The sequence below is a fragment of the Alexandromys fortis genome, unplaced genomic scaffold, assembly GCF_014885135.2.
Source record: "Alexandromys fortis isolate MF-2015 unplaced genomic scaffold, M_Fortis_MF-2015_v1.1 scaffold_8_9099976_23576923, whole genome shotgun sequence".
Lineage (NCBI taxonomy): Eukaryota > Metazoa > Chordata > Mammalia > Rodentia > Cricetidae > Alexandromys > Alexandromys fortis.
This window is the reverse complement of record NW_026067899.1, coordinates 6,652,170-6,675,068: the sequence shown is the minus strand read 5'-3', so window position 1 is coordinate 6,675,068 and position 22,899 is coordinate 6,652,170. Positions and strand designations below refer to the sequence as shown.

At 39.3% G+C, this 22,899-nt stretch overlaps 1 protein-coding gene across 2 annotated transcripts in view; it reads right to left on the bottom strand.

Moving 5' to 3' along the window:
* The window catches only part of Scn3a (sodium voltage-gated channel alpha subunit 3), a 74,849-nt gene that overhangs the window by 31,591 nt on the left and 20,359 nt on the right, over positions 1-22,899 (bottom strand). For both annotated transcript variants that reach the window (XM_050123761.1, XM_050123767.1), the window contains exons 10-16: positions 21,721-22,011; positions 15,505-15,705; positions 14,217-14,349; positions 13,211-13,449; positions 6,367-6,540; positions 4,931-5,287; positions 2,416-2,886 (exon numbers count right to left, since the gene is read on the bottom strand). In XM_050123761.1, coding sequence (XP_049979718.1) covers positions 2,416-2,886; positions 4,931-5,287; positions 6,367-6,540; positions 13,211-13,449; positions 14,217-14,349; positions 15,505-15,705; positions 21,721-22,011 — 1,866 coding nt within the window. The remainder of the gene's footprint in view (positions 1-2,415; positions 2,887-4,930; positions 5,288-6,366; positions 6,541-13,210; positions 13,450-14,216; positions 14,350-15,504; positions 15,706-21,720; positions 22,012-22,899) is intronic.

Below are 22,899 nucleotides of genomic sequence, written 5' to 3'. Positions count from 1 at the left end.
TTTTGAAATGTCTTGAAACCAGCTTTTCAGCAGAAGAAAATGGAGATATTTATTCTTCATAACTCCACTGTCATTGGTCTCTGCTATTAATGCAAAGGAAATTTCTTTCTTTGGCTTTGCTGTCTTTTCTTGACCGTAGGCTGGTCAGGCAATTGTGTCCTTAGCTGTATTCTATTTTGGGCTTATAATTATTTCTCTGGCCTCTCTTATTTTCAGGGAACCAAATAATTTAGTCTTGCATTATCTGCTCTACTTTTAGCTCCGACCTCTCACCCTGCCCAATGCTGTCACCTTCAGCCCAAGCACCCCTTGCTGTCCACAGAAAATTGGTTCCAGGACTCTACAAAAATTCCAACCAATGGGAAGTACACATCTTGCATATAAACTGGTCTGGCACCTGAAGAACACACAGGTAACCTACACAGTATCTCATATCTAGATTATCTGTAGTACAAAATGAAATATAAATAATGATTGCACTGTAATCTTTCAGGGAACAATGGGAATATAGTATGTATCTATTCAGCAAATATATTTTTCTGTGATGTTTTTGATCAGAGGTTGACTGAACCCCAGTATGCAGAATCCATGAGTGTGAAGTGCAAAGCTTAAATCCCTAATTAAACTCTTTCCACACAAACCTGGTAACCTTTCTCAAAAGACCATTTCAGACAGCAGAATCAACACTTTTCGGATTCCTCAGATTCTTTCTGTCTGTTGAATTGCCAGTTACTCTCGGTTCCCTATTACTTTAGGCCAGAATTACCTCTTCTCTGTGTTATAACAATGTGTAAGATAATCTCCATTATCTCTCAGTCTAGCCTGTTTTGCACTTTAATATCAAACTTTCCTGAGACAACAATTCCTAATTGCTTCTGTGTTTCAGAATATTCCTTCCTGACCAGGCAGCCAATTCCAAGCTCTGACTTACTTTGAAATGCTGCAATCAGAAGCTTCCAGACACACCAAGAGACGCCTCCTGTTGTCTCTCACTCACTATCCACCTTGGTAGTGGGTAGGAGCTCCTTCTCGGTCCTTGCTCTCCCTTTGCAGAATAATATCTTTTTCCTTTTCATGATGTGACCCAAATAGAAGGCCTATTTCAATCTTCTCTCATTTAGCAGCCTTTTCCATTCTTAAACACCTAAGAATTTATCACAGTCCTGTAAGGTCAAACTTCAAAATAGAGTTTTAATGACTTTGTGAGTTTGTTGGGGAGCATGTGATAGAATCTGTCTTTGACAAAACTGGATAAAGTGGTCGATGAATGATTGCTAGATATTTGGTGTTTTTTCTTAAATCAGTCTATGCCAGGTGATGGGAAAGGAAGCTGGAACTGAGTCTTGGTTTACAAGGATGAGTGATGTGAATTAAATGTGCTACACATACTCTTGAGTGTAACTCTGAAGATGAATGCTGCTACCTCACTTAGTTTGCTACCTTTCTTAGTTTTCCAGAAATACTTAAAATATGAAATAAATAGGGACACTAGGTTGTAATGCTATAAACGTTCTATAAGGATTTTAGAGCAATTATCTTGGTTTTCAAAAGTTCCAAGAGAATTCAGAAAATCAAACATCACTCGTCTGATTCCTATGGTGAAGATGCTACAGCCTCAAGCTAAAGCATATCTCTTATAACTCCATCTGTGCTAGATTAACTTCCAGCTGTTAAGTCCAAAGGCCATAAATAAATAATAAAAAAAATTTTAATTGAACCAATGTCACTATTGTCAGGAGAGTTCAAATTGTAGAACATAAGAAATTTTTCTTTTTTTCATTCTAACAACTATGAACCTGAAAATAAATTTTCCATCTGCAGTTTCTCTATAATCCTTAGTAGTTTCAAGTTAATATCGAAAATGTTATAGGTTTGCTCATCTTTAGCAGGGAAAAAAAAATCAGTGCTGCTTGTACCTTCTTCATAAACAAAATACTTGCCTAGATAATGTTCTCTATTACGGTAAATGAAATACTCAAAGGGGAGTAAAGACTACGTAAAACTTTCACAGTGATAGCATGACCACGGTTAAAATAGAGTTCGTTGATATTCCTAAAAGGACAAAAGTGTTAAGTAGTATCTCTTTTTTTTTCAGGGTTACACTTTAAATTGGGCTTTCAAGCCATCAAGAAAAGCGAACATTTTAATTGCTCAAATGGTGATTTCCCTTGGAAAGCTATAATTAAACGAATTTACCAATTTCTCATGATGTTCCAACATTACCAATACAACATTCAGCTGTTTTGCAGGTGGTGTTGGGTACTAGAAGACCTCCTGCCTGTTAAGCATTCTACCCTTGAGCTACACACCCAGCTCATTAAGAACCCTTAATAAAGCGCCTCAAAACACTTCAGAGAAGCCATACCACTCACGGGTTCTGCCAGCGGTGCAACCTGGACTGAGAAGTACACATACCTCCTTGCTTTCTTCTAGTTCCGACTCACTGCTGAATTCTTCCGTATTTAAATTTTCAAAGTCAGACTCTCCCACGGCAATGGGCACGGTCACAGTGAGACTTGGGTTGTTTATGAATGACATGTAGTCATTTTCGTCGATTACGTACTTTTCAACACTGCTTCCGGTACCTACGCCACTGGTGGTTCCGTTGCCATCCTTGAGGTAGTTAAGCTCCTTGCTTATCTCGTTGCCGGTGTTATTGGACATGCAGCTGTCTATTTTGTTGCCTTCGTGGATCTCTATAACTTTGGGCTTCCTGAAGAAGGCTTTGCGGAAGCACTCCCGTATCTTATTGTTCACATAATCAATGCCCTTCTGCATCCTTCCCACTGCGATCTGGAGGTTGTTCATCTCGTTATCGTCATCAGTAGCAGCGAGGTTGTCTGAGCTAAAGGAGCTCAACAGTAAGGCCAGAAAGAGGTTCAGAACCTGAACGGAGAAACAGTAGAAGTTCCATGTGAATACTGAAACATGCCTAGGGATAATTTAGTGGACAGGGAGCCCAGGTCTTTGCTTCAGCGGGTTTCACAAATCCTTTTGGATGCAGGCTCCACATTAAAATCAAACACCATTTGAAGAGCATGATAACTCCTGCCTGTGATAACTAACAGGACACTGGTAACTTGGGCACGCTTCTCCACCAAGAATAGCAGGGGGAAAAATAGAATTCAATCACATCTACCCAGACTCACCAGTGAAAAGACAGAATCGCACTTACAGTGGCTCTTATCATGAGAAAAAAAATATTTTTTCATTTCTCATTATGTAACTTTCTCTTACCAGTTTGTTGTCTACGGAATGTCTAGTTTCATGTGTCCATGTAACAAATTTAATAATCTGCTGGTTTGTAAAAAAAAAAAAAACCAACAACAAAATAACAAAACAACAACGAGCAGAAACAGATTCTTTTGGTTCGGTGACTATAGACTGTAATAGCAGATAAAGCAATTTGAATAAGGGCTAACCTACTTCCCCTCAAATATGCTTTAAATTTTTATGTGTCCAAATAGCATAGAAGGTGGAGAAAATTCTAAAATGTTCTAGGGGTTAGCCAGACTCATATAATGTAAATCCCTTCTCTCTTCGGTTTTTGTCGAGTTTTTTCGTGGCTCACAGCAGAGAATACCTAGGGATCTGGGGATAATACAGGGATAGCTCAGGATGTCTGACACAAAAGGAAATTTATTTACAGGACTATTTTTGGCTTAAAGTGTAATTACTGAGTTCCTTCACACTGCAGGAGGCAAAAGTAAAGCAGGTTTCCCAGTTTTCTAGCTATACATAATATTTTGTTCAGAATCTAGGGCTCTCCAATTTACTACTTTAAGAAAAAGTACATGTATCCCCAGATCATTCTTTAGAAATGTTCCCTTCAAAGGGAAGGCCTAGTGTGACTTTTTAGACAATCTTAATATTTGCATATGATTCAGGAATTTAAGTATTTTGTTCTTGGGCAATTTCATGCATGTGCACAACACACACTGATCACTCCCAGCTGCCACCCTCCACTGCCCTTCTCTGTGCAAATCTCTCTCTTGCCTTCAAATCCATTCCTTTTCTCTACTGCGGCTAACTGGGGCCATTTATGTGACCGCAAATATATTTAAAGCTAGGTGAGTCAGTGGGGACATAACTGAAGACAGTGGTCTCTGCTCTTCTAGAGTCCAAGCAATGGCTGGAAGTATTTTAAATTTGCTCTGTATCGTCCATCTCTATCTATCATCTATCTATCTATCTATCTATCTATCTATCTATCTATCTACCTATCATCTATCTATCTCTCTATCATCTGTCATCTATCTGACATCTATCATCCGTTTGTGTTTGTTTCTGTCTCTCTCTCTCTCTCTCTCTCTCTCTCTCTCTCTATATATATATATATATATATGCGTGTGTGTAATTATTCAAACTACAATAAGTCATTTTTTTCATAAAGCAAATTCACATAAGAACACATTTTATGCCCTATAGTAATTATAAACCACAGCTAAAGTACAATTCTTTATTTCATTAAAATTTGGCCTTAGAATTTGGGTCTAACTTACACCTTTAAAGAAAGAAATCTGAATTATGAGCCTGTAAAAAGTCATTTCAGTATAAAGTAATTGTATTTGTAGGGTTCAAAGAGATTATCATATCAAAATAATATCAGGATACAGTTAGTCTTTGTAAGAAAACACATCTTTTGACAAGAAGAAAAAAGGTAAAGGCAGTATTTACTGATCTTAGCAGGCATTAAATGCACCTCCCACCCTCATTTCCTCCACAGCAGGTCAGCTTTACTCCACTGTCACAGACAGGGGCTCCGAATCCAGAGAATTTAAATAATGTGTTCCTTCAACGGCTGCTTGTAGGGGGCTTTGACTCTCAGCCACTGGCGTTAAAATCAGAGATGAGTTTACAGCTTAAGCCACCGTTTTACCCCCAGCACAAACTCAATTCTTATTTATGAACATCTGCAATCCATACGTACCACGAGGTTGCCAATCACCATGACCAACATGAACACAATAAGACACATGGTCTGGCCGGCGACCTCCATGCAGTCCCACATGGTCTCTATCCACTCTCCACACAGCACCCGGAACACGATCAGGAAGGAGTGGAAGAAGTCGTTCATGTGCCAGCGCGGAAGTATGCAATCCTCGTTGATCTTGCAGACGCACTCCTTGTAGCTCTTTCCAAACAGCTGCATGCCGACCACGGCGAAGATGAAGACAATGATGGCCAACACCAGGGTCAGGTTGCCCAGGGCGCCCACCGAGTTGCCAATGATCTTGATGAGCATATTCAGTGTTGGCCAGGATTTTGCCAACTTGAAGACTCGGAGCTGTAATAAAATAATATGAAATTGAGTACATTTGGAAGCCAGGTTATTATTTTGGGAGTCAAACATAACATAGATCCAAACCAAAACTGATAATAATATTAGGATAACAAATCAAATCATATCATTTAAGTGCAATTTTCTATATAATTTTCATTTCATATTTGTTGAAAGGTATACCTATGAAAAATATTACTCCTTTAATTACACAGACACTGTTAAAACATCAACTGTCACCTCAGATTCTATTATAGAAAATGAGAAGGAATGCTGAAAGCATGAATTAAATTTTCTGTATCTTAAAATAGGTGTGAAATAAGCTAATTTGACTTTTAAAAGCTTTGTTCAATTTGAAATACATATTATGTGTATATATTATATATATAGCATATATGTACTTAATTTCCAACAAAAACATATGTACTTTTAGTAAATATTTTTGCCGTAATTCAAAACCATTCATGATATCATTGTTTAAAACACCAAATGCATCAAACATTTTTGTATGTGTTGAATTTGTTTTGTTTTGTCTTGATTTTGGAGACCGTCTCATGTAGTCCAGGCTGGCCTCAAACTTACGGTATATCTGAGGGTAACTCTGAACTAGGATGTCTGCCTCCAGCTTCCGAGTGCTGGGATTAGCTATAGGTGCCAATATTCCTGGCTTGCCACACGCTTTAGAGGAGTGTTCCTCTAATATGAGTGGGCTTGGTTAAAAACTCGGCATTATTAATTGGGGTTTAACATTTTTATTTGTCTTCTTTTCCCTTTTTCTTTCTTTACATTGCAAATATGAAGTGAAAACAATTTCAGAATATAAAACTGATTTAGAAAGAACATATATGTTTGTAACATGTGGGTCTCCTACATGTCGAATTGTCGAGTATTTCAATTGTTTTTTTTTATCATTTTTAGAAAATAAGTTATACTTCTCTTCAAAGGTCATGTTTGTACATTTTCTGAGGATATCGACTTGGTGTAATTAAAAACACTATTTTAAACACTATGATCATTACATAAACAGACACTTAAAAGTAAGTCCTATGCTAATGAGAGATGCGACGTGAACAACAGGGAGGTACCAGTCTGAAAGACCGAAGCACGGACAACCCCTCCACATTTGCCAGGCCAAGCTCCATCAAACTCAGGCTAACAATAATTCCGTCAAAAATATTCCAGCCCTCTTGGAAATAGTAATAGGGGTCCATGGCAATGATTTTCAGAACCATCTCGGCTGTGAAGATCCCAGTGAAGACCTGGAGAGAGACAGAGAGCGGTGCTGAGCGTGGGTGAATCATGGGCGCTGAGCTGCGGGAATGACAAAGAGCATTAAGTCGGACCAAATACAAACGTCTGACGTTTAAATCAAACAAATCAATACTGCCTTAGAATCTGTCCCACAAGCCAGCATTGTGCTAAAGAGATTTGTCATATTTAACGAATCAGCCGGGTTTCTAGGGAAAGCAAACTTTAAGGTCTTTCGCTGTGCGCATTTTCAGTCTCACACTGGGTAATAGTTGTGGCATTATTGTCACTGGGCCCATTCAGCTTCCACACAGCAGCTCGCTGACTTTCTGTAATGCTACAAAATGCATTATTGGAAAGAAATCCACACATTGTTGGAGGCGGCTAAAAATTACTTGAAATTGGTAAATATATACATTTTACTTCTAAACTTTGTAGTTTCCTTGAAGGGGTAGCATTTGGTTTCCGCATTCTATGAACATTCTTGAAACTAAAGAGCGTCTTCCACAATCGTTTTGTAATAATGGTCTCTGGCTCCCTGCCTCAGAATTAAAGTTAATGGATTAATAGTTTTAATTGAAGCAAGCAGGAGAATACCCTCAGTATTGCACATGAATAATTAAGAGTAATATGGTGAGCGGCTCCAAAAAAAAATGTGTGCTTGACAATAGAAAAAAAAATAAAACAAAACACATTAAGCACTGATTTCAAACTTGAAACCACAGGCAATAAGAACATAAGGGCATAAAGGGCTATGAAATTATTATTGCCAAAATCTTTTAAAATCGTTATCCTAATTCTGTATAGGTAAAGGCTCTGCTTTATGATGGCAACGTCGAAGTTCCCTTTATCCACAAGAATCTCTGTCAAAATAAATTTATGAGAAACACTTAGTGTCTTAAACCAGCATACCTTTGAAAAAGAACACAGACTCATTTTTATAAAAGCATAAATGCAACCAATATCTCATTTTAAATTGTGTAAATGTTTTAAAAGGAAATATCAATTCCAAAACAACATACCTTAACTGCTGTTAGTCATGTGTTCACACATATAGAAGGAAAATGTATTGTGAGCAAGGTGGAACACATTTTGAAAAATAATGTTTTCATTTTACACAATAGTTCACCATGGGAATTTTTTCTTCTTCCTCTCTCTCTCTCTCTCTCTCTCTCTCTCTCTCTCTCTCTCTCTCTCTCTCCCTTACAAATAGTGCTCCCTTGGTGAACTTAAAAATCAGTTCTAATTCATACAGATTTGATTTTTGTAAAACTTTCCGAAACAGAAACAGATATTTTTTAAAATAGGCACCCTGATGATATAAATGCATTAAAACAAGCTAAAAACTCTTTAGCTAAATGGTTCTCAGTATCTCTTCCTACAAAAAATCAAAACGAATCCTTTCATGTCCGCTGAGATGACTAGCTTCCTGCAGCTGGCAAATGGATATCCCAAAGTCAGATGTTCACCCAAAATGCAATGCCACGATGAAAATTCTCCTTAAGGATATTTGAATGTGCATTTTCATTTCAAAATTACAGGCATCTCCCCTTCAATTTTTCCAGGGGTGGTCCCCAAAGCACTGCTAATGCTGTTGTATTTTCCTGTGGTTTTAGTCAGGTAAGTTGGCAAGGAAGAGATTCTCTAACGCAATGCAATGTGTACATAGACTCTCTATCTCTGGTTTCTAGGATCCCTATACTAGCTTAAATTTTAAAATGACTGGGGGAAAAAAGAAAACCGCCTACTGTGAAAATATGGAGTACCAGAGAGAAACTTGACAGAGGTTTGTAGGTCTCCAGATACTCAAATTGAATCCACCCAATCAACAGGGAAGTGATGTAAGGTTTATGTACTTTGGAAACAGACTGCAAAAAAGGTGGACTCCTTGATCAAAGTTAAAACAGAAGGTCCCATAACCCTTTGCTGTTCTTTTGTTTTTAATTTGTCTTACACTTTTATGGTTTCATATATAAGTCACTGCATAATTATTTAAGCAACAATAGACTAGTATATTGAAATCAACATTTATATAAATGAGTGAATTTTAATGAACTCCCAACAAAATATAACCATCTATCACCTATAATGTATAATTTAGAGCTAATGAACTCTTGTGCTGAGACTCAGACTTGAAGCCATCAGCATGTGCTTTGCTGTCTGATTATCCTGCTTCCCAAACTCTGTCATTCTGTGCTTTCATGTACAACAGCATCAACACCGGAAGGCCATCAAACATCAATTTCCATCTACATTCTGGAAAGTTCCCCAAATGGTCCTCACTTGTTCAATTTCCCCTACTTCCCAGTATCCTGGGGAAAATGTAAGGGATGGGAGCAGAAATATTTTCCGTCAAGACTTCAATGAAAGGTTCAAGAGGTTAATGACATACATGTGGGAGGAAGGAAGCTGTTCAGCTAGTCCGTGCTAGATGCTAGGTACAATGCTAGACTCTTCCACATTACCTCATTTGACCTACACAGCAACCTCACGAATGGGTACCATTACGCCCATTTCAATAATAAAAAACAAGGCTCGGAGCCCTGTACTTTTCCAGAGATTATACTATGCATTTCCACTGACAGTTCTAGTCAGGTCATGCTGTCTGTTGACTCTAAAGTGTGTGTGATTCCTACCAAAACCTGACGCCTGAAGCAGCCTCTCTGGGAGTAGGAACAACCAGCCATTTGTTTATTGAGCAACTCCAATATAGACGCAGTGGGAGACACAAAACCAAATGCGATCCAGGGTCTGCCACTGAGAAACTCACACCAGATGGTAAAACCACAGCTTAGAGTATAAGAAAGTGCTTACTGCGGGCTCAATGCCATGTTAGAAGACAGAGAGGAGCCAGGGGAACTGGGAAGAATATTAACTGAGAAGTGAGAAGCCTCTAGATGTGGATGCAGAAAACAGTGAACGGAGAAATGTTGAAATAGATAAGCCACTGCGTGACTTGTGTGTGAGTCTGTGTCGAGGCTTTTCTGATGGGACTGAGGATGACTATACAGGAAATAACAGGCATTAGTACCAGAAATATTTTAAAGGTTTTAAGGGTAAAAGATAAATAGCCTGAGAGAAGAAATAATATATTGTCATATCAAGTAGATATGGGAAATAAAGGAAAAGTTATGTCCCTGTGGCTCTGTCTCTGGGACTGTTAAAGGTATCACAAAATTGAAGTGTGGCTGGCAGCCCTTCTGATAAACTGTGGGAAAGGTGGCCATTCAGCCGTGACCACACAGTGCTTACAGCAATTCTTGATCAATGGCCTATGACAGCTAGGCACACAGAATGGAATAAGGTTCATGCTGCAGAATGTATCATCCCTAAAGTTGCTGAGATGTAAAAATATTGAGTGAAAAAAATCATAAATAATATAAGGAGTTCAACAACCAGTAACAGAGGTCCCGGAAAGTGTCAGGGATGAAGTGATTGGCATTATCAAGGAAATCATCAGTAAGAAAACAGCATCATAGCACTGTAGGTGTCAAAGTTGAAGGAAAAGGTGGACGTTCTCCTGAGTCAAACAGCAGAGAGAATGGGGTGACTTATAGGCATATTTATGCCATTGTCTTCCCAGCATTTTTCCCCCTCTTTGTGGTAGGATCAATTTCTCCACCTGTATGACAACGCAGGACTGCCATGTTTCCAAATGGCCACACCTATTCCTTCCCAGGCTGGTTAAATCAGAAGTAACTGTTTCAGAAACATGCCCAACATGAAATCTTTGGACTGGAACTCAAAATGAAATATATACTTTTCTCGATTAAACCTGTGAGCTACTCTAGAACTGAGAGATTCAGACCATGTATGAACCTACTTGCAAGACCAGCTCCTTCATCCTTAGCTGCACCCTCACCCTACGCAAGGTCCGGTCCTTCACCTTTCCCATCCAATGAAGCAACTCCCTCCCCATCGCCAAGCATGCTGGAGACGGTAAAAGGAAGGTGTTGATGAATGCCCTATGTAATCTCAACTATCAAACAGAAACTCCAGGGAAGAGAGGGTGAGGATGGTGTAGAACCAGAAGGAAGGGAGAATGAACATAACATTTTTGTGGATTAAGTATTTCACTTACAGTAAGTTAGCCTTTTCACTGATGAGACTCACGTGGTTCAAGGCTTCACTTCTAAAGTACTTCTTAATTACCAAGACCCTTGGGATGTCCCCTTTCATGTCTCTCCCTCTCTCCTTCTCTCCTTCTCTCTCTTTTCTTTTGAGCCAGGATCTTACGTCGACCATGCTGACCTAGGATTTTCAATGTACGCTACCTTGTCTACTTCGATCATCCTATTTTGAAGGTGTAATACTTATTAGGGACTTTCTATCCCTAAGGATTTGGGAATTCTAATGCAAAACTGATGAGAATAATATCCTGTCTGCCTTAAAGCAAGAAAGATTGATTCATAGAGTACACTCAATAGTCACAATTGGAGAGCCCTTCCATTTAAAGCCCTGATTGTAGCACCCTTTGATCAGAAAGAATCATGTAATCAGCATTAGGCCTTCTCAAGTCAAGCACATCCACATCCGTTTATGAGTCCTTGGAAGACATCTATGTGCTCTGGTTACAAAGTATGTATGTCCCAGCAGCTACAGTAAGAAATCACTTATCCCACACCGCATTTGGGAAGCATTTCTGGATATTAGGTATTGAGGGTTCATTGGAAGAAAAAGAAGATACTAGCATTCTCTTACTGTCTTTTATATAGTACAGTTATTAATGAGTATGAAATTTGATGCGTTCAAATGTAAGAGCAAACTTATGTCTCAATGCAAATGGTTAAATAAAAAAACTTATGTAGCACAGAGGTTACAGATGGTATAATTATCATTCATGTCTGTGTTTTATGGTTTTAGAGGGAAATGTACACCTGTATACAGAAACAAAGTCAGGTTCAGCCCAACTGAATGAAAAGGATGGCTAAAACACAAGTGCATTTTTGCTCAATTCTGCGTTAGAATAGAAGCTTAGTTGTGATGGTGCACAATTCACTCCAGGTGTGCCATGAGGCTCGCTTGCTAGGACAAGGGTAGAGTCGTCAGTTACTCAGAAGGAAGCAAAACACGTGAGCTCAGGTACTCTGAGGGAATGTAGAACTGGTACTTAGGGGTTTTATTCCTGAAATGGGCTTGGGGCTTCTCAAGCTGCACAGGGTTTGCTATCGTATGTGCTTTGATGCTTAGAATGTGTCCAAGATGTGTCCAAGATCGCGTGGGTCCTCTGAAAGGCACTGATAGCAGCATGACAATAGTACTAAATAATTTCATACATAGGCCAAGTTTAGGACCTTAATGAACCAGATTGCAAACCATTTCCCTGAAGATGGATGCAAAAAATGTCCAGTGAAAACGAGCCTCTTTAAATGATCCAAATCTCCTTCTGTGCAGCTTTCCAAAATTTGACCAGTATTGAATGTTTTAAAGAGGAAGTTAACTAAAGTCAAATAGATAAAAATATTTTAAGTTTTTGGGTGGTTTTAGTTCAAGGACGTCTGTGGAAAGCAAAGGAAGCCTAAGTGTATGAGGTCCTGAGTGAATGTGGGTTGTTGACATGAGCCACCCTGAGCACAGACCCATGGGAAAAAAAATGGCAAATCCTTCTTCCTGGCAGTGAGTGGTCCATGTATGGACATACAGAAACCTGCCTCCTTGATTCAGCTGTCCATAATAATCAAGCCTTCTTGTTTATCTGTATGTAATAACCCTGCTTCCTTGTTAAGCAATATGCAATTATCCCACCTCCCTGCCCAACTCTATATAATAAACACAATGAGTTTCCAGGGACTGAAATTTCTCTAGCAGGGAGCCCACCCTACCTAATCCCAGCTAATCTGTGTCTGTTGTATCTATTTGTCTTGTCTTTAGTCCCTCACTGTCCCAGTCAGGTCCATCTAGGGAGCCTTGCAAGGCCGTAGCAGCCTTCACAGGAATACAAGGTGACCAGGGATTTGCCTACTGATGATTAAATATCAGAATATTTATTCATACTTTATAATTGGCAATGAGCTCTCTACTGAGTTACTCATGGGTCAAAGGCTTAAGGCTGATGTTTAAGATACGTTACAGGCTGCCAAAATGCTTTTGAGGGCTATGAGTCATCCTGAAATAGATGAGTCAATGTTGTCACCACCAAGTTCTAGGCATATTCTAGGAAGAACAGGTTAAGTCGTGCTAGTTTTAAAGTCTTAAGAAGCAGGGAAAATATCCCTAAGTGTAATCTTCCCTATGATTGGCTACCTTCATGTACTGAAAGCCCTACAAATTCATTTTACCCACTAGTTTTTCTATTGGACGATTACCACAAAAGCTATTTACCATGAACTGATTCACTTCTAAACAGCTGTGCCCTTTAAAAATAGAAATCGACTCTTTGGCCATTCTTCCAATGCACATGGTAAAGCCCTTCTGTAAAGCCCTTGTCCGTGCAAACCTTGCGAGTTTCCCCATACGTGATCCTCTAAAGTGTGAGCACTTTGCAACTCTAGGACACCATGGCTGTTGCCCTACATAGTCAGCCCCAACACAAGTTGCAATTCAGATCCTATCTGAGGTGTGTGTAAGATTCCTTTAGATATCTCTTCTTGTGAAGAAGGAAGATACCGTTTTCAATTTGGAACAGCACAGGGTGGGGGGTATTTTTCCATGTTCCATTGCTCCCTCCCCTACAGGACTTACCAGGTTTCCCACAGTCAACACACTGCTGAACTGGTCAGTCATGGGATAGTGCTCCATGGCCATAAACAGAGTATTTAATACAATGCAAATTGTTATGGCGAGATCAACAAATGGATCCATCACAATTAAATTCACAAGGTGCTTCACTTTTAGCCATGCATTGCAGCAGTCCCAGATCAAAAACACATTGGCAAATCTATACCAGCATGGCGGACACTTCTGTCTAGATTCTTCAAGTTCTGGTGAGTAATAAAGAAGAAAAGTAGTAAATAGCAGTAAAAATTAATTCTAATGCATAGTAAATGGCATGATAAAACTGATGCTTATTTTTGGGCATACAAGTTCATGTTACTGGGATTAACAGACTGTATAGAAAACAATCTTATTACTTATTTCATAAAATGTCCATTAAATAGCATACTGGTATTGATCTTCTTTCTCCTTTTAAATACAAAAAGTACTTTGAATTCAATATTCTACTTCAAAATAACTAATAACTGAATAAAAAGTGCAACAATATCACTATCAAATTGAACTTTTAAAAGTAATTTTGTGGGAATGTTAAACAATGAATGAAATCACCAAACATTTGTGTAAGGTGTACTTTAGAGTAACCTTATATTTGTGAATATGGCTGGTGGAGGAAGCACGTTTTAGGGACCTCGTTTGAATGGAAAACGGGCTTGGCTTTGCCCAACTCATTGCTGTCACTCTCTTACCCTAACATCATTGAGGCGTACAGGCTGAAGGAGAAAGGGTTTACTCTGTTACCTAATGTAACATTAGAGCAAGACCTCAATGATATGGTAACAAGTTTGGGAATGCCGCTCTGCAGGCAAGGTAAGGATCTAAATGAAAGAGGAATAAGTCAATCTCCATTTTTATAACCAATATAAAAGATGTTTTCTTTCACGTAAGTATATCTGTAGCTCAATTCTAGGTGTGGGAAGCCCTTAAAAGGTCTGCAAAAAGAAGAGGTGTTTATAGCAGTCACTGTGGATCTCACCCTCCATGGTGTTGGTCAGGATGCTGGCTATGCTCATGGCTCTCTGTCTTCCAGAAGAGTCTTCCAACATTTCCATTGAAATCTGGTAAGAACTGAGCCTTCTCTTCCTGACTTCCGTTTCAGTGGTGGTGCCCTGCAAACCAAATACTGATGGCTCAAACCACCCTTCTCCAAGGATACCATAAGAATGTATAGCATCTCTCTGGAAAGTCATGCTTCATGCAAGCTTTTTAAGGCAGCAATCTCAAGTAATAATATGACACTGAGTAGATCATTATATTCTATAAGCACATTATTTGAAAAGACCACAGGTCCTTTGACAAGAGTTCACTGGCTGGATGCAATTGTATAAAGCAATTTGTTCCACACAAGCATTTGAGCATGACAAAGTTCGGGGCAGAAACTTTTTTTATAAGCATGCTGTAAATAGTTTTCATTCAAATACAAATTATTTTTCAACTTATAGCAGCAAGGAATAGGTCAATCTTTCCACAAAGCTAAATATTATTATATAGTCTCAAGGCTGGGTTATTTTCGTTGAGGCTATATTGACAAATATGGGCCATTTTTTCCATGCACAAACACAGATGTACAATGAAATGTGTGTGCTTTCCTGAGATTTCTTTTTGGCCATTTGCCATTCTATAATCACCAATTTTATTTTGGAATAATCTTTCAGATGGAACTATAATATTGACAGTTCTACAAAACTGTCCATTGTCAGTACATCAACCATTACAATATTTAATTTTGAGAATACAAACATGTCAGGATATGAGGTGAGGGATGATCACATAATTTAAGGGAAAAGTTAATAATGAAGATCTGATTATGAAAGTGCTAATTATTTTGTATTTGCGCTAAATCTACTGTAGTTGCAGATTGGTGTTTTGTTTCAGACTCTACATTTTGAGTACTGTTAACCTAAAAAAAAAACCTAATAGCTCCACACAAGTCAAATGGCTTTCTTATTTTGTTTTGTTTTGGGTTTTTTATTCACTTAATCACATGATATTTTTAAGCACTTTCATTTGGAGGAAGTAGGATCCCAGAACAGGCTCAACTGCCCGGGGCCTGTATTTTTTTTTTTTTTTTCAAATTGAAGTAAAGAATCAGTAGTAGCTGGTTTATGTATTATCGCCTCTGGCAGAAGTTGTCCAGTAGGTGACGTAAGAGCTGATGGTCCACCCACCAAGGAAACCACACCATTGCAATCCACAGTGCTGTGCATCTTCCCATTTGCTGGAAGCCCTGGCACCATCCTGGATGACATACTGGCCTGACTAACGTTACTGTTGCGTCGCTCTCCAGGTCTGTGCGGCACAAACAGTGAGTCTCTCCGGCTCTCACTATCTTCAAATGTGCTGTGTTCTTCATCGGCAAAGTCATTCTCAGACCCCACGTCCTTCGCCCGACCTCTGAAGCTGAAAATGCTCGTTTTGCTATTGCGTCTTGGGGAAAACAGGGAGCCACGGATGCTCAAGAGAGACTGAGGAGAAAGGAAGGAAGGAAGAGATCGGGGGACAGGGGCAGGGTGGGACATAATTGTTTAATAAAAGATCTTAAGATGGCAGAAACCACTTGCTTTTAGGTTGGCGTCAGCTTGTTCTTAAGTACAGGTAATGGAATTCACTCATGGCTGTCCCTTTTGTTTGGAAGACCATAGTGAACAGTCAGTGCACACTTAATTATAAAGCACACCACTCCAAGAGTCCTGACTCATGATTGCCTAAATGCATGCGTGTTTCCATCTACGCTTCATTCTCGCGCTGTGAGATGGAGTGCACTCTCACAATACGGTGGGTGAAGTGGGGAGATCTAAGCAGGAGGCAGCTGCCCCTTCTCAGTGCTGTGATAGGAAGGGCCTTCAACTTGGAGGGGGGGAAAAAAGGCTCAAGTGAGAGTGTTAGTTCAGATTCTAAATACTTATACCAAATTCTAAAGGTACTTACATCAAAACACCTGGATAACTACAGTATTAGCAAAGGGATCATTGTGTCTTTATTCCCTTCCGGCTTCTACCAGGAAGGTCTCAGGGCTTATCTTTATCTGATGGTGAGAGTCGGGTCACAGAACCTGCCTTCCACATTTTTTAACATTTTCCAACAGGGTGACCCGTTGTTCACTTGATCTGAGGGCGCGTGTGTCACAGCAAATGTAAGAGGATTTTAATGCTCTCTGTGGTAGCCTTCCTACTAAAAATTTAACACTGGCTTAAAGAACTAAGGGATATAATATGACTGCATCAAAGAAGGTTGTTCTTGTGACATCATGTTACTTACAGTAAAGAGAGCTAGGTAAATGAAAATGAAGATGCCATGGCTTTCTTGATTTTTTTTCTTACTTGTTGTGCTGGGCAATGCACCCTCTGCCTCGCTCACTATTGGCTAGACAAGCATACACTGCTGGGCTATGTGCCCAGGCCACAACGACATTTATCATATGCTATCATATACATTTACAAATAAACTGGTAAGTTGCTCTCTAATTGCAGAAAATGGGATATAACTTGGTTTCTTCTTTGACTCTCTGAGTGAACTTTTAAACTGCATTGATAGCTCAGGAATGACCTTAGTGTGGTGATTGTTTGTTTGTTTTTTTAAAAAAAAAATACCCCTGGGCAGGCAATGGAATATTGCTTGCTCTCCTGACCATTAATAATGCTATTTATTTTTGCTTCCTTTCTTGCTCTTATTCCCTGCCCCACCTTTCTTCATAACCACTGTAATTACACACACACACACACACACACACACACACACACACCACACACACATACACACACTTCCTGCACATGAATACACATGTAGCCAGGTGTGGAGCATAGAAGCTCACACTTATTGTACTAGCACTGAAGCTGAGGCTGGAGGATGGACAATTTTAGGTTAGTCTGTGTTACATAGCAAGATTCTGTCTAGAAAACAAATCAAATTCAAACAGAAGAAACTAATATACGCATATGTTAATATGCTAAACACACACTGGCAGCAACTAGCTTGCCCTCCCCTTTTCTTCTCCAGCATAAAAACAAATATAATCTTAGAAGAGAAAACACAAGAAAATCAGATTCAGAATATTTTAAATATTTCTTTGCCTAATTAGCCAAGACTGATTCTCTTGGGTCCCATTTTTAGCTTTATTTTTATAAATTTTCCCAGATGACTGACTTTGTCCTTTGGAATTCTGGAAAGGTACTTTTCCTTCTGACGTGTGTCTTTTCTTGGGTAGGTTCTCTATAGGACATAGCAGATGTGGGGTGTGTGTAAACTGTATTGTGTCTCAGCAGCATGCAGTTCCAATGAGAGTGTGCCTCCAGTGCTGCTAGGCAGGGGTTAGACTGACTCCTTTTCCAAGAACTCAAACGCTGTGTCTTCCCTTTTAATAAAGAATGCGGGCAAGAATAATCTCGCATCCAACTTACATAATAAATATTGGCTATAAGAGAATGAGTATTTTGAAACTTCACACACGCATCACTTTGTATTTTGAAAATGTGCCTTTTCAGGAAATTAAATTTGGAATTCTGACTCAGTACATTTAAACATATGTACCAAGCATTCATTTGCAGGAAACACAATTATTCCATAATGGGGCAGTGTTCCGAGATGGAGCCCTTGAGAATGAATTACTGCTTTTCTGAGTTACCTATCACAGGGTTTGGTCCCCTCTTATCTCTTCTGTATGAGGCCCTTTGTGCTTTCACCCACAAGGCTCTCTCAGAAACCACGATGAACTCAATGCCATACTCCAGTCTCCAGACAATACACCAACATACAGATCTGTATAAACTACACTCAGTCTCTGGTGTTTGCCACACACACAAACACACACACACACACACAGAGAGAGAGAGAGAGAGAGAGAGAGAGAGAGAGAGAGAGAGAGAGAGAGAGAGAGAGAGACAGAGACAGAGACAGAGAGACAGAGACAGAGAGACAGAGAGAGAGAGACAGAGACAGAGAGACAGAGACAGAGAGAGACAGAGAGACAGAGAAAAGACATGGCAGGTGTGAGTCTAATAAGTTGGATTTTTAACCCACATTCAATCTGATGCCAAACCCAGGTGGATCTCTATACTCAGAGAAGCATAAACTTACATTTTACTCTAGTACATCTTACATTAATTTCTAGGATGGTAAGGTGTAATCATCTTACTCTACCTGTGTTTTAAAACTATCTCCGGAAAGTGAAAATCTGCTTATGTTACACGGCTTGGGCATATGTGGCATGTTTTTACCACGATAACATATCTGAGCATGCTGTTAATTGGCTTGCTTTTCTGTCGGGGTGTTTTCCAGAGGCGTTCCAGATCTTTGAGTTTGTGTGAAACTTCTTTTCACTCTTTGGAAAGTATAATAATGGGTGTGGGCACAGCTTTCAAGACAACAGAGCCCGAAAAAAAAGGAGATTACAAAAATAGTATTCAGAGAAAATAAACCAAAAATAACACCCTTGAAGATGTGGCAGAGTTAAGGGAATACCCGCAGCTGTGGCAAGCTCTACTCTGGAGAAAGAGCTTCTCTGCTGAGCTCAAGGGCCATTCTATGCCTCGTGCCCATCAGAAAAAAAAAAATTACGGGTGTTGGCTTTATTTTATTTCCTTCTGTTCTAAGAAGAAACATGTGGATATTTTCTTAATTTCAATAATAAAGGGAAAGTGTAAGTATTGAATCAACCCTGAAGATAGGATCTAAACCCAATGTGGGCTGAGAACAATGATGAAGACCCAGGGAATTAACAGGTGTTTGAGTAGACTATGTTGAAAGACTATTGGTTGAAAATCTCATCTGAGCCACAGCACAACTTAAATATACCTGCAACTATATTTGGTTATAGCTATAAGCCTCTGGTTTAAAAATAAATGGTCCCAGTGTGACCAAACACCATAGTCAAAATCCTGAGAGACAGGAGTTTCCATTATATACTTTGAATGAATTTTTAATGTTGCACAATGACTACGTATTATGTTTATAAAAGTAAATAATGCAATAAATGTAAAATATCATTTCAATTCACCCAGTAGAGAAGGATAGGGTGCCCATAATTTATGCTCCCTCTGCTTTGACCTTTTCAGGAGCAATATTGTTTTGAAGAGTATGCCCAGTCCACTTATGCTTGCTGCCCCTGCTGCCTTTATTCTCATTTCTATAAGACAAAACCTTTGATGCCTACAAAGCTATCACTGTAAAGAGTTTCCAGCTAGTTCTGCTTGAGCCTTGTATGGATGCCTTCTCTTTTGAGTTGGGTTTGTAGATTCAGTGTTCATCAGTCCAGCTGTCTATCCACCTACTCCACCAAAATCTGTCATCTTTATCCATCTATCTACAAACACAAAATGAATTGTTCAAATGTGCATGCTGCTTTTGCTTTTAGTGTTAACGTATCAACTAACAGCTACCTCCCCTCTGCCACTGCCTCTCTGGGGTTCCCTCGGCACCAGTCACCCAAGCTTCGTTGCTCTCTGAGGGTTGTGGACATATTGTCACATAAAGATTTTGAAGCTTCCCTTCCATTGGACCTGGAAGGAAGCATCATTGTGTAGTTCCTTCCCATGACCCCTCCAAATCTGAGAATGTCACCTTCAAACCATCTGATTTAAAATTTTATTTCCAATCATGTGGCTCTTGCTCCCACAGTATTCATCACCACACCAAATACTATGACCTGTCTGATATGACCACTGACTCAACCTTTAGAATAAAGCTCCATTATATCAGTGAATGGGATCTAATCTTTCATTAAGGTATTTTCAACATCTAGAGCTCTTTCTGTTACATCAATGATAATTGTGATGATTAATGCTAATTCTCAAATTAATAGACTCTCGATCACCTCAGGGAATGGACCTCTGTATTGAGTGTAGAGGATTATCTTAATTGGGTTAATTGAGGTGAGAATACCAATAGTAAGCATGAGAGCCACCATTCATGGGCTGGATCTTAGATGGAAGGAAAAAAAGAGTGGATGACGAGCGTACGAATCATGGCTCTCTTTCCTGACTCTGCAGCCAGGGACTAGCTCTCTCGAGCTCCTGACCGTTTAACTTCCTTGCAAGGATGGACCATACATAACCTGGAACAATAAGCCAGAATAAACCCATTCTCACTTACATTATTTTTGTTAGAGTATTTTACCACAGCAACTGGCTACTGGAAAAGAAGCCAAAACAGTGCTTAATAAATACTTACTGCTTGAAGGACCTAATATAGAAAGTTTTAGGCAAGAAGGGAAATAATCCCGTTTTCAAAAGACATACAATTGTCATGCAAATGTCAATAATATGCATGTGCTTTCATAAATAATTGAAACTACTCAGCATTTTTTAGTTTTTTTCATTAGCATTATCAATTTTTACTTTTCCTTAATTACATGAGATTCTTATATAATGTTTGCATAGCTCTTTAAAATAATGAATTCAAGGCTAAAGTTGTGAGTTCAAGGATAGACCTGGCAATATCGTGAAATTCTGCCTAAAAGAAAACAAAATCAAAACAGGAAAATAACTAAGTGCTATATCGAAGCAAAATTTGTGGTTGCCACTCTTTTTGTAAAATTTTATGATTGGCACACTTAATTTCATTAAAGTATTGTTCCTTAATTAAGGGCCGTCATACTCTTTGGTTGATTTACAGGGTTTTTTTTTTTTTTTGTTTGTTTGTTTTTGCTTTAAATGGATTGTTTAGCATTGACGTTAGGGTATAATTTTTGAGTAAATTTAATGTAATTGGGAACGTTTGAAATTTATAGGACACAATGTTCAAACAGATAAAATAAGCCTCAAACCAGAATGGTACTTATTGTGGTTTCCAGTAGTGTTCGCTGTTTGTATTAAACAGACCTAGTTTAAGTTAAAAAAAAAAAAAAAGTAGAAACTATTTTATTGTCTTTGACATAAAAACAAAAAAGCAATGATGCTAACACTGGCACTGTGAATTGGATAGCTGGCCTTAATTCCCACCCCTAATTAACTGACTTTGGTGTCCCTCTTCAAGAGAGGCTACATTGTAATTCTTCCCTTGTATGTACATACCATGGTAATAGAGACGTCTAAGTAGAGTTTTCACACTAAAGAAAACAGGCAAATCAGGAGGCATTCCTTCCCAGAATTCATATATACGTTATAATATAACCTCCTATAATCAAAGCAGAAGCTTCATAAAAAAAAAAAAAGCCAGGTTTATCCATTCTTAAAATGGGAAAACTGAACAGAAGCTTCCAATACAATCCCAATGAAACGGGTGAGAGACAGACTGTGCCAAATAAATAAATAAATAAATAAATAAATAAATAAATAAATAAAGCTATCAAAATTGTGAAATGTTCAAAGACAATTATCTTAAAGTATTGCCTGACCTAATTTTTAAAATACCCTTTTTAAGACAACCGATGATATAAATTTACATAACTGGATGATGCCAGCACCCTGTCACTCAAAGGAAACACCATAAAGATCTACCAAACAAAACTATGCACTGGTTTGAGACTGCTTCTCAGACCTCGGTACCTGGTGGGGGGAGCACAGCTTCTTCTCGCCCGTCAGCCGGTTCCCATCCAGGGAGAACAGGAAGCTCCTTCGCTTGACGCTGTCTTCGGATTCCGACTTGGGAAACCTGTCCCCCTCGGTTCTGTGGTTCCCCTCCATGTGCTCTCTCTGTCTCCTTTTTTTCCTCCGGTTCCTCCACTCCTTGGCACTCTTGGAGCTTAACTTGGAAGCTTCTGAAGAACTCTCCAGAAGTTCTCCTAACCCTCCTATCCCACTGAAGTCTCTGGATGCCGCCGAGGCTGCAGCCACCGCCTGTTGAGAATGGAGGCCAAGAGATGTTTGCAGTAAAGAGATGGAGGCAGGAGCAAAGGCAGGCATGCTGCATGATGAGTGACCATCAACTGAGAGGGCGAATTCTGCACTCCGGTTTACTTAGCAACAGGTTTTATCTTTTAAATGGCATAGTACAAAGTACATTTAAGCCAGAATGGCGCGGTGTAGCATACTGTCTGCACTGGCTTTTAATATGAAACTCTCGAGGTTAGCTTCAGTTCAGGAGACATTTGCTGACCTGAAAGAACTCTGTCTACCTTAAGGGCACCCCTTTCCTTGGAGCTAGACCCTCTCTGACCACTGTCCCATTTCCCCCCCGGAGGATCGTTTTTCTTCCGTGTGGTTGTGAATAAGCGTGTGGTCCTGCTTCCTTTGTTTGCTTTGCTTTTAATTTTGTGACATGTAAAGCTCAGGATGTGGTGGTGTACATTTGTAACCCTGGCACTTGGGAGGCAGAGGAAGGAGTGCTGGGAATGGGAAGCCATCCTGGTAAATCCAAGGTAAACTTTCAATGTGTGACTATTGTACCTTAGATGAAAGAGCTGGAAGTGGACGAATCAGTCCCTTCTCACCTTTGGCTTGGATGACACCTAATCCTAGGGTCCACACCTCTGCGGTGTTTTCATGCCAGACAGTGTTGCACAGCACTTCCAGCTGTGAAATTTTAAATGTTTACAAATTTCGTACTATTGTTATAAACGATAAGCCTATCAATCAATAAATTACTGATTTGTTCTTAAGATTATGAGAACGTCTCATATATTCTCTTTGTGGATCTCAGCATCATGCATTCTTAAAGATTTTGCGTTTCTTGTTTGATCAATGAAACGAACACAGATCTGTGGTACAAACGTAGTGAGTGTTTTG